At 46.3% G+C, this 12639-nt stretch overlaps 1 protein-coding gene across 1 annotated transcript in view; it reads right to left on the bottom strand.

Moving 5' to 3' along the window:
* Window positions 1-12639, bottom strand: part of cdk5rap2 (CDK5 regulatory subunit associated protein 2) — a 164741-nt gene that overhangs the window by 65830 nt on the left and 86272 nt on the right. Inside the window, exons 32-35 of the mRNA XM_078549804.1 lie at window positions 9719-9944; window positions 7858-7974; window positions 6566-7271; window positions 4364-4596 (exon numbers count right to left, since the gene is read on the bottom strand). Of these exons, the coding sequence (XP_078405930.1) occupies window positions 4364-4596; window positions 6566-7271; window positions 7858-7974; window positions 9719-9944 (1282 nt within the window). The remainder of the gene's footprint in view (window positions 1-4363; window positions 4597-6565; window positions 7272-7857; window positions 7975-9718; window positions 9945-12639) is intronic.

Here is a 12639-nt window from a genome sequence, read left to right as displayed (position 1 = left end):
GAAGGGCCATCTCTGATACCCGAGGGCCCCGAACAAATGGAATCACCAGCGTCATACCATCTCTGCCAGGCAGCACCAGCGCAGATACTAGCATCTCGGTGGGAATTAGATCGTCGGCTAGTGTCACGGGGCACAGTGGTGAGGGCACTTCATCCTCGCTTGAGGTGCGGGCGGAGACAGAGAGTGCCCATGGCACTGGCAGTTGGAGGACTGCAGGGGACCAGGCACATGCTCCATTGGTGGCTGCCGATGTGCCTCTGGAGTCATCCGTTAGGCAGCAGACGCTGTAAGTCCAGCAGGGTATGCGGGATGATCTGACGGAGATACATGAGGCAATGTGTGGCATGGTGCCCGTACTGGAGGAGTCCACGTGGAGCATCACCGATGCCGAGCGCCATGCGTCCTCCATGGAGAGAGTGGCGACTCTCATGGAGAAGCTCCTCCAGGAGAACAATCAGGGCCTCCTGTGGTTGCGCTCGTACCTGCAAGCCCTCACAGCGGCATTGACCTCAGCTGGTCAGTGCCAATGTGGGAGATGGATTGGGCACCAAGTATCCCAGCTCGGTGCCCATCCATCAATGGTGAGCAGGGAGGTCCGAAGCGACCTCACATCACCGCAGGGGCTGCCTGTCGTCTCTGCGGGCTCCTCTCAGGGTGCTCCGGATGAGGGCAGCAGCTCCTTTGCTCCTCTGCCAGTGACCGTGGGGTCCGATGAGGCTGCGGCGACTGGGGAGATGCCAGCCATGGAACTGGTGGCTCCCTCCCGGGCAGGGAGATCAAAGGCTCCACGGGCCAGAAGGTGTCCACCAAGGTCACTGAGGCCAACAGCACAGCACAGTGAGCAGGCTGTCTCAGATGCCAGTCCCAGCGAGGGGGGAGCATCTAGGCCTAGCACTCGGAAGCATAAACTTAAGGCACCTCAGGCACACCACTGGCTTCTCACTGGTGGTTTTATGTTGCCCTGCTATTAGTTGATGACAAGTTGGTGTGATGCATAACACCTTTGCATTCATTTCATTTTCTGCTTCATTTTGTTAATCAGTAAATTTTGATTTGTGAGCATAGGTCAGGGTCATTCCTTACTTCTGCATGTGGACGGGAACCCAGGATGTTATGACTGACTTGTTTGTCATTGAGCTTTATTGACAAGACACATAGTTAATGTTCCTAACCAGGCAGATGTTGCTCTCAGCTATCGAGTATGGAGCCTGCAGCCCATGCTTGTGTTGGAGGTCCATCTGTGGTGGGCTAGCTGAAGGATTGTTGGATCAAAGCCTCCCAGGTGTCCCTGCTTCCCTGGAGGTTGCCCGGGTCAGCGTCTACCCCCTCAACGTTCTCCTGACCGTGCTCGTCCTCGGACTCGCTATTGGACTCATCATCTGCAGCCAGAGGATCTGCGTCAACATCTTTTTCCTCCACTGCGTCGCCCCTTTCCAGCGCCAGATTGTGGAGAGCGCAGCATGCAACCACTATCAGTGACACACGATCTGGGGGGCATTGGAGTGCACCTCGAATGGTCCAGGCATTGGAAGCACATCTTGAGAAGACTGATGGTTCTCTCTACCACAGCCCTTGTGGAGACGTGGCTCCCATTGTACCGCTGCTCAGCCTCTGTTCTTGGATGGCGGAGAGGCGACGTGAGCCACCTTCTGAGGGGATAGCCTTTGTCTCCTAGCAACCATCCATCCAGCCGGGCTGGAGCACTGAAGAGCCTCGGCACCTGGGAATGTCTGAGGATGGGAGCTGCCTGGGTACCTTGCACAGACTTGCAGAATCTGTAGCTTGTGATCACACACTATCTGCACGTTCATGGAGTGGAAGCCCTTCCTGTTGACGAAGGCACTGGGCTCACCTGCTGGCACCTTGATGGCCAGATGCGTGCAGTCGATTGCACCCTGGATGTGGGGGAAGCCAGCAATTGCTGCAAAGCCTCTGGCTCACTCTGTCTGGCTGGCCTCGTCCCAGCAGTAGTGGATGAAAGTCAATGCATGCCTGAACAGAACCTATGTCACCTGCTTGACACATGTGGACAGCTGACTGGGAGGCTCCGCAAAGATCACCCACCGACCCCTGGAAAGAGCCGGAGGCTAGAAGTTGAGGGCAGCCTTAACCTTCAACACCACTGGCATGGGGTGTCCACCCACACAGTTGGCGCAGATCTCAGGGCCTATCACCTGACAGATGGAGGCGACTGTCTCCCTTGAGAGATGGAACCTCCTTTGGCACTGCACCTCAGACATGTTGAGGTAGCTGCTTCACTGCCTGTAAACCCTGGCAGCAGGAGAGTGGCATCTTCTGCGGCCCCTTTCCGCCTTGGACTTCCTGTTGGCCTTGCGCCTCTCCTCCCAAAGGTGGCTCCCCTGGAGGCTGTGTGTGGACTCCTGGCCTCCTCCTCCTTCTGGCCCTCCAGTGGAGAGCACAACTCCCATTCCCAGGCTGAGGGAAGGCTTCCTGAAACCAGCAAGGCCCCAGAAATGATGTTTACTCCAGAGTCCTGACCTGAAGGCTGTTGCTTCTGTCCAAGCAGCTGTGAAGCATTCCTGCTCACACAGGGAAGTAGCAGTAACTTTAAGCATTAAATGTCTGACAAATAACACTCGTGACCCCACTCACCCCTCTTATCCCGCCCGTGGATGAGGTTCATAAAAGTGTGGTCTACCCACCTGCCCGTTGCGCCCGTGTGACGCCCTGAAGATCGCACGGGCGCCAAAAAATCGGTGTCAATTACTGCTTCAAGGGCCTTAAGTGGCCCATTAATTAATGGTGGGCGCACATCGGAGCTCATCGTGCGGCCACCCAACGAAATATCGTGATGGCACGCGATGATGTCGGGATGCCTGCCCGATGCCCCCGCACGCTGACGTGAAAATTCTGGCCCTAATGTTTTTCTATTTTGTCTTTTCATGGTTCAATTTTTGCTTTCTCTAGAACCAATTTTTATCGTTGTCAATGTATTAGAACACAATTATACCTCACAATTTCATAGAAATTAAAGCACAGAAATTGGCCTTTCGGCCTAACTGATCTACATTCCACATCATCCTCCTCCCTCCCTGCAACTGTAAATAAGCAAATACCTAACTAAATAATTGAGTTTCCAAAGCCTTTTGTCCTTGCTCTGAAATGAGAATTTGCGATTGTTCTTCAGTGCACTTAGTTAACGTTAAAGAAAACCCAAATACAGGTGGAATAGGCAATTTCGATTTATATGGTGATTTCAAATACTTTTTATGAAAGTGCAAAGCAACTGAAAGCAGATTAGAGAGGTGCCAAAGATTAGGTGAAAATATGGTTTTTGGGAGGTTTATAAAGAGGTGGAACAGCAGCGGTCCAAGAAGGCAACTCACCACCACCTTCTCAAGGGCAACTAGTGATGGGCAATAAATGCTGGCCCAGCCAGTGAAACCCATATCCCGTGAATGAATAAAAAAATAAGCAGTGGGAGTGAGGCAGTGAATTCCAGAGTGAAGGGAGTGAGAGGCTCTTACCCCAGTCTTAGGTCTTAGAAAAGGGAGATGCACAATAAGGCCAGCGTCATGAAAATATAATAATTCTCATAATATTATTGTGATTTATTGTAAAAGTAGGTTAATAGTGGGCTTTGGATAGTTTCTCTGCGTGTATATGTGTGTGTGTGTGTGGGGGATTTAATTGAATTGAGGACAGCTAGTCTGGAGGCTTTGAGTCATCAAAAAAGAAGTTAGTTTTGAAATGCTAAATATGTAAACATGGCTGAAGTTATAGAGTGTGAGGAAAATTTGCATTTAGAGGTGTGTGTGGCTAGACTTTAAATATGGCTGCCGGCATGAGGAAGTGGCGAGGTGATGATGTTGCAGATGAATGAGAGCTCTCCTGCCATGGAAATGCCATGTTTCCTGGGAATGCATAATTAATACAGCGGGTTTGGGATGGTATGATGTGAAAAGCTGCCATTGCGGGTTGTTTTACCCACCCACTACCGCACTTAGTGCAAATCTGGGATGATTCCACCCTTAATTGGGCAGAGACAGGAAGGCAGCAGGGTTCCCACTGGCACCCTTCAGCCCAATTAAATGCTACTCGGCCTCCAAGCGTGGGGGAGAGAGGCATCAAATTCTTACCAATGTCATGGTCAGAAATTTGCTTCAGAGCTATATAGTGACCAGCATCTGGATCTACACTATAACAGCTGACACAAAACAAAAAGAATGGGAAATGTTGCCAGAAAAGCATGACCATTAAATCTAGACAGTAGCAAGTCCTGGTGGTGGACAGAAAACATGTCCCATGCAAGATTTTAATATGTAGGGAGATGAATATGCAGCCAAATAATTTTCTTTTCCAACTATGATTTCAAACTCAGCAATTTTTACTGTTAGCTTACCGCCATCAAACTTGTTCTCTAGCGTTTCCACCAGCTGTAAACTCTGGTTTAGCTGGTCACGAAAAGCTTCACCAACGTAATAATCAACATCACTGGCCTGCAGCAGCTTCTCGAAGGCTTTGGTAAGATCCACCAGAGTCTGGTGGTGCAAAGTGCAGATATTAAAGCTTTCTTTAATTTGCTGTCGAAGGTGTGAGAGCTCCCTTGCTTGTGACTGCACCAGCGAATCATACCTAAATAAAGCAGAACAAAATAAGCCATTTAGTTCCCTGTATTCTAATTATGTATTCATTTGTATTGAGCTCCAATGGATCTGCTGTCGGTCACATAATGTAAATCACGCATAATTTTATATTTCTATGAAACAGATTTTTAACATAAGCAGTTCTCATGGGGAATATTTCCCTGTACGTTCGGATATTGACATTATTGCAGGTATGTGTGCAACATGCAGAGTTGCAACCCCAGCAAACAAAAGGAAAATACTGTACGTGCTGGAAATTGGAAACAAAACCTGACAACACTGGAGACATCAGCAGATATGTGGATTGACTGATCTGCTGAATCTCTCATGTTTCTATCTTAGCTGCACCCACAGAGTTCTATTTTTAAAACAAGAAACGTTAAAAAAACATTCATAGGATGTGGGCGACACTGGCTAGGCCAGCATTTATTGCTCATCCCTAATTGCCCTTGAGTCGGTTCATCCCTTTAATTTCAGAGATCACTCTGAATGTAGAGTCTAAGGGGGTACTTTTAACTCCCAATAACAGGTCCGTTTGGATCTGCTAAGGAGTTAAATTGCTAAAAATGTCAAATCTGGCCTGAAGGTGCCTCAAACCAGCCCATTTCTGGTTTTAACAAAAGTCAGATGAGCGACCGCTCTGCTCTCAGGAGGCTGGATGGTTGTTGAAACCTTTTAACGAGTCTATGCATTTCATTTTAAGAAGGTTTTTATATTTAAACTCGTTTTGGCGGAGGTTCCCAGGCCTGGGGAAACAGAGCAGGTAAAAAAGAGGCGGGAAGGGTGAGATGGTTGGGTAAGTGACTTTACCACATTGCTTGTGGTCCAGTGCTTCTTCCAGGCCTAACAAGCCAACCCTCCAACTCACCGCCCCCACAATCAGCCTAAACACATGCCCTTCCCGCTGCCACCCTTGATGCTTCATTTACCATTCTACACCCCATTAAATCTATCTATAATCTTTCCAGTCAGGCAAGAAACCTGACATTGCTTGCCCTCAATGTCCAGGAAACCCACTCTCCCAGGTTTCCTGACTATAATTCCTCCTCCCCACTGCTTCAAGATTGCACCTTGGTAAATGTCAGGTCTTATATTTTAATCCCACGTTAATTCCTTAATGTTATACTAACATCACATCTCAAGTTTGAGCAATAGATAAAATGTGGATTGCAGTGAACACAGGCTTGGACTTTCACTCCTGGATTGAGATTGCAGAGTCGGTACAAGTGTAGAGCTGTCTGGTGCATAGGTGGGCTGGCCAGAGGCCTGCCTCTGTACTCTGGCACATTGTGAAGGTTTGAAGAAAAACTAAAACATCCCTCCAGCACTCACCCCCCTGACAGTCCTTGACAGGCGCATCTGACAATTTAGGTCTGTTGACAGTTCCATTGAGGTTGACAGTAATGAGTTTACGCACAATTATGCCTACTTTTAACAATTCCAAAGGGCACCTGACCTGCACCATAGTTCAGCTCACCTTCCCCAAAAATGCTCTGGGACCAGATCCAAAGACCTCTCCAAACGGGTACACGGGCTATCCAAACAAATACACAAAGTTCAGATCTGCTCTTACCTGGTTTAATCTGCACAGTCTGGGTTTTACGCTACAGGGATGCAAAAATAAGAACTGTGCGCAGGCTGCCTCTATGAACCACCCCCCATTCCCACCACAGCAAAAATAGGAAGGACTGTGTTTGGGGATGGAACTTAAGATTTTCAGCCACTTCTGCCACGACAGAGAACCTCTCCACTGTGGCAAACATTCAGGCCATAGTTTGATATAGTTTTTTTTTTTGATTTACTGCATTTGACTGTATTAAGAAATGAAAGTTTTATATCGAAACTCAAATCTTCACACCGGTTCACTAAAGCCCTTTTAGGGCATATACTACCAAACCTAAAGTAATCTGTATGGAAAACTAAAAAACTATTATTATTTGCAATGTAAAACAATTTACTTTTGAGCTGGTGACGGTGTGGCCAGCTTAGTTTGAAGATGATGCAGCCGATCCTGAAGCTCTTCATTCCTTGCCTTCTCTTTCTGAAACTGGTCTTCCAGTTGTTCCATTTGTTCCTTTAACTTTTGCACCTGCTGTTCATCCTGGGGATAGTTAGACACCATCCAGTCTCCTTTTTCACTCTGGCTTCCAAAATCCATACTCGGTGATCTTGACTCGTGGTTAGAAAGATTTCCAATCTTCTGGGTGTTTTGAACAGATAGGTCTGGAGACTGTATGGAATGTCTTCTCTGACTATGGTTACTATCATCATCCTTTTGAATCGAATCCAAAGAGTGTCCTTCATATGAACCTCTCATTGTAGCTTGGTGGCTATGATCTGAGGCAGTCAGCTGGTCACTGGATAGAGAATTTTTGCGCATGCATGCCTGCAGATGGCGAATAATTTTCTGGTACTTCTCAATTTGTTCCTTTAGCTCAGCAATTTGAAGTTTGAGCTCATTCACGTCATCTGTCTGTCCATAGTCATCAAATACATCAAGGTTCTTCAAGCTGATTTTGGGTGAAATCAAACTTGGTGAACTTGGGTACGAAGCTGATGAGTTTGTATCAAGATTTTCCATGGAAAAGAAACGGCGATTTAATTTAAGTAGGGAAGGAATGGCTGAGTCACCATAGTGATGGCCTGGTAAATGACTGACTGTGTCTGGGGGAAAAAAATTCAAATGTTAAAGATTTTATTATTAATTCCATCAGTTTAGTTTATTCCTGGGTTTTGAACGATATGAATTAAGAGAAGTGCTACCCTTCTCTGCTTCATGCAAAAGTCACCACAAATCCCAAAAAATTGAAATAACAGAGACAAGACTACAAAAAGCATAAAGTGGTTGAAAGCAGCAGAATAAACATGCAGAAATTTAAGACAGAATATTTGCTGTGCCAATTTATTATCTTCAGATCAGAGAATTTGTCACATGATTGTGCATCTAAGAGATGTGGCTGAAAATTTATTAATTTCATTCACCCAGAACTAGCACTGAGTCAGCTCAAGCATTTACAACCTAGTTGCAAGTCAAGAGTTCAACGACTTGAATGATCATGTAATTAGTTATGTACCATCATTTCTCAAACTTGGGACTTAACAAGCTACTGAACTGAAAATAATCAATGAGCACATCTTAGTATGAAATGAGGAAACAAAAGTTAATAACATGAGTTCTATAGAAAATAAAGCAGTCCTTTCCCTCATGCTTTCTGATCATTAGTTAGGGTTCTAGGCTCATGCCATCTACCTGGGCTACTGCTCTCATCCCTGTCCGCATCATTTTCACTTTTTCCACAGGTTTCATAACCAAGGTCCTGAACATCCACTTGGACCTCTTTATCATCGTGTTTCAAAGATAATTCAGCTACAGAAAAATAAGGACAAAAGCCAAGTTCATAACACAGAAGGCTGAAGCAAAACAGCGAGAACTAGCTGCAGGCTCAAAATTCCAGAAGCAAGGCTTAAAAACGAAAAGAAACTTGAAGCAACAAATATAAATATAGTCGTCATTAATTCCAATGCATTTCAAGTCCCACCATCCAAATGATTTCACTGTTCAGTCATCCTGTTGTTCTTGAGAAGGGAAGAAAGAGGGATTTAATTTTACTCTAAGGTTAGCATCTCTGTCTGTGATATGGCTTTGTGGAAAAGGACAAGTAAATGCATTCCACAACAATGCAATCTGACCTGCCTTGCATTCCTTTTTCATCCTAAAGCCCACCATAAAAATAGAAGAAACCACATTTTCAAAATTATGACCCCAGCTACTGGCAGCCAAAATACATCACAAATAACAAAACGAACACAGCACAAATTTAATGATAAGCCTTTAGATATTCTTGACAAACAGCAGGTCCCATTTAAATGCAAACTCCTCTGTCAACCCAGAGAATGACTATCTATTTTATACCACCAAATTTAATTGTGCTGAGAATCATGGAAATGTTGGGCAGTATTTAATGCTGGTGACGGAGGTCTTGCCTGCCAGGTGGAGAGCAGGCAAGAGCCCCAAGTTGCCTCCCTTGGAGAAGGCCCACCAACAGCTAACCTTCTCCAAAATCAAGGAACCTCTGGGCGGAAATCCTGCTCCGGAGAGCTACCAGCCAATCAGAGGCCAGCAGTTAGCCATTGCAGACAACGCCAGTGGGAGCCAGGGAGAGGCCTAGGATTGCCAAGGGGCCCAAGGCCACAGGTGAGTTAGGGCATATGGGGGTTGTGGGGGGGGGGAAATGAAGGGGGTTGGTAGCAAGGGCAGGGGCATTAGATCTCAGTGGCACCCCCTATCCTGCTGGCAGCCCACAATCCACCCCGACAGGGTTTGCTTTTCGGGCTTCCAGTATAGCAACTGCCCTGCCCATCTCTGGTTAAGTACCAGTGAGAGCAGGATGAAGTCCTTAAATGGGCCTCAATTGGCAGCAGGGTGGGAAGGCTGCCACAAGTCTTCCCGCCCCAGACTTAATAGAACATGAGACAGTCCCTGCCCAGCACCCTCCTACCTGATAAAATGCCCCTCTGCCTCCAAACGCGCCTAGGGGGAGGGCATTAAATTCTGACCCCTGTGTGCGAGTTATTACAATACATTATAATAAGTTTCATCTCACATTTGAAGCACATTCTCACATTACAAATAAAAGGGCTCACCATATAAATCAAGCTGTCTACAGAGGTTTCGGCAATGATATTGTTGCCTGGCAGTATCTGTGCTCTGCCGTTGTTTGTAGCACCGAGGTATCAAGAGTCAGAGCTGGAGAGTGGTGTAGGCCTCCCAGATACCATTAATTCATTCTTCTTTTCTCCATTTAATAACCCTGACACTGTCCCTTTCATAGCTGCTACCTAGGAATTGTCTGTTTATAATCCAAAAGGCTCACCACATAAATCAAGGGAAATCAAAGTGCAGTTTAAAAATATAACTAGAACAGTAACCACTGCTTGAAAAATATAGCACTTTGATGCGTATCTAAGTTATAGCAATTTTTGACACAATGAGCAGATCTATTGTACAGCTGGGAGTGGGAGGGGTTCATTCTGCAAAATTTACATAATTCTGAAATGCTGAATAATGCTTCTGGACAATTATTCTTTCCAAGTAATGTTGAGCTACTTACCATGCAAAGGAATACAATGAAGCTTTAACTTCTCTGCCTGGCTGACAAGTGTTGCCTCAGCTGCATACAACTTACTCTGCAACCGCTTGTAGTCTTTCATTACTGCCCTCAACTGATCAGTGTGTTGATGGTCAGGAGGAATATCTTGACTAGAGGCGGCAATGCTCACGTTGCTGACTGACCGTGGTCGCCTTAGTGGGACAGGAAGGCGAGACCTAGTACTGGTCTGAATAAAATAAATGCATTAGGGCTTTTATTAATAGCAAAGGCAAACCAAAGTTTCAAAAGTATTGCAGAGCTTATAGTGTTTTTTTGTATTTGGTTACATATAGGAAATTGCAAAAATACTCATCAATATATGAGTTATTTCTTCACTCGCTCTGCTTTATTACAGATACATTAAAATAGTAATGACAGCCACACAGAGAATGTTCAAGCCTAATGTGGCCGGGTCCATGGGCAGGATTTTTGGGCCCCACCGAGGTCAGGAACAGATGGCACCTGAAAATACCAATATGGGCCGCCAATGTTAAGTTAAGGAGGCTGACTGGGATTTCCAAACCACCTCCAGTTTTCTGACGTAACACTTGGAATGGAGGGAGACAGATCAACTCCATAGAGCAGCTGCAGACTGGGCTGCCAGCTCTCCAGACAAACCTACAGCTCTTCCTTGCTGCTGCTTTCTCTGTTTTTTATTTACATTAAAAAAATGGCAGAATGCACCTTCTAATTGGTCCTCCAGCTTCGCGAGCCCACCTACTAACCTTAATTGTACAGGGCACTTGTTCCATGCCAATTAAGGGGATGCCGTGGTCCAAATCCCAAAAATTAGTAAAATAACTACCAGCAAATAGTTACGCACCAAGATTGGAAAAGGCCAGGAATAAAGTTCCTCCCTTTCTCCCTTTGTCATGGAGTGGAAGCCAAACATCAATCTTCTAATTGACCCTATTCTGGATAAATGGCAAAACTAAATAAAATGAGACTGCAACTAGAGTATTGCATAGTTCTAGTCACCACACTTTAGGAAGGATGGGAGAGATTTACCAGAATGGTTCCAGGGCTGTAGGATTGTACAGCAAAATTAGAGTGGAGAAACTGGAGGTGTTATCCTTGGAACAAAGGAGATTTGACAGAGGAGTGCAAGATTCTTACAGGTTTAGGTAAGGTAGACAAGGGAAAACTGTTCCCATTAGCTGATGGTACAAGGGTAAGGGGACAAGCTATAAGGTTTTGGGTAAGAAGTGCAGGGGGAATGTGAAGAAGAGCTTTTTTTTTAAAAAAAGTGTGAGCGGTAATGACTTGGATCTTGCTGCCTAGGAGGGTGGCGGAAGCAAAGGCAATCAATGGTCAGAATTTTCTAGCCCCGTTAGGGTCAGGCAGCATGGCGGGCAGGTGGAGTGGACAATATGGCGAGAAGGCCAAAATTGGTTTCATGCCAACGTGAAGCCAGTTTGTGAACATACGTTCAATGGCAGGCCACATTTCCGACTGTCGCATGTCCGGAACCCAATGTCAGTACCCTTAGCATTTCATTATCAGCCCTGCAAGCTATGGCCCTTACATGCCCATTGCTTCTTTACAGTGGGTCAGTGGGTATGGAAGTGCCATAGCTTGGCATAGGGGTCATGAGGAGCCACAGGAATGAGTGGCGGGGCATAGCTTGGCATAGGGGGCTGAGGAGAACATTCTGAACTCACCTCTTAAATAGGTCCCCTCATGCAGACTAGGGTTCATGACTCCTCTGAGGGGCCATGAACCACAATTTTAAAAACCTGGCTCAACTCCATGAAAATTGTGGAGGGGTAGAACATGACTATTGCCGCAATGGAGCCGGCCAGGTCAGGAGTGGTGGATGCGGGCTTTGACAGCAACCAACCCGCACCCTTAAAGGCACTCCCAAAAATCGGACAGCCTGGGAATGGGGTCAGGAACCCTGGAATCGGGACCCTTCTGTCATTTTTAAAGGGCTCCCAAGTCATTCTGACTCGATGAAAATTCGGCCTGAAAACTCTAAGGGTTGAATTTTATGCTGATTGGGCGGGCATGCGCCCAACCCGATCGGGCATGAAATCGCGCAAGATGACATTGGGCGAGTGTCCCGACGTCATCTGGCGCTCGCGCAATATTTCGGTTGGTGGGTGTGCGCAAATGTCGGAAGTGCGCCCGCAGACAAGTAAGAGGGCAATTAGGCCCATTAATGGTGCAATTGTCTGTCATTTTACATAGCCCATCCAACCTTATGGTTGGCGGACAGGCGAATCGGCCAGGCGGCCATTTCATTTTTCATCAAACCTCATCTATGGGCTGGATGAAATTTCCGTGATGAAATGAAATATCAATAAATTTTTGTGGACAGCATTTTCATTAGCTAAATTTTCAGGTGACTGATTATGATGCGTGGACACATTTTTTCAGATTTTGAAACCTTTATTTTTGCTGTTTCAGATCCTCAGCTCCCTCAGGCAGCTCTCTGCCTTCAGGGAGCTTCCTGTCAGCAACCATCCTCATCCACATTGACGTCATCATCCGCCCTCTTCCCGCCCCCACCCCGGCAGTGCTGAGCTTTTCAGCATTAATTGACCCCACACCCACCGCCAACCAGGGCAACCTTGGGACCGAGAAACAGACCGAATTCCTGTTTTCCACCCTCAGAGTGACAATTCAGCCCCATTTCTCTGGAGATGAGCACTCTGTACTGCGAAGAGAGCACTGGCAAGCAAAAAAAAAAACTGCAGAGCTTGCAGTGATCAACCACTCATTGACATTTGCCACAAGATCATTACTGTAAAATCAACTGGCTGCCTCTTAGTTACACTCTAAACAGGCTGCAAACTCTGACACCACATTCAAGGGCATCAGATTCTGGCCAGAATTATACATTGTAGTAAGAATGTTATCTGAATAGCATCAGGTGCTTG

This window comes from Cetorhinus maximus, chromosome 10, assembly GCF_964194155.1.
Source record: "Cetorhinus maximus chromosome 10, sCetMax3.hap1.1, whole genome shotgun sequence".
Lineage (NCBI taxonomy): Eukaryota > Metazoa > Chordata > Chondrichthyes > Lamniformes > Cetorhinidae > Cetorhinus > Cetorhinus maximus.
The sequence above is the reverse complement of the archived record's forward strand: the minus strand, read 5'-3'. Positions and strand labels throughout refer to the sequence as shown.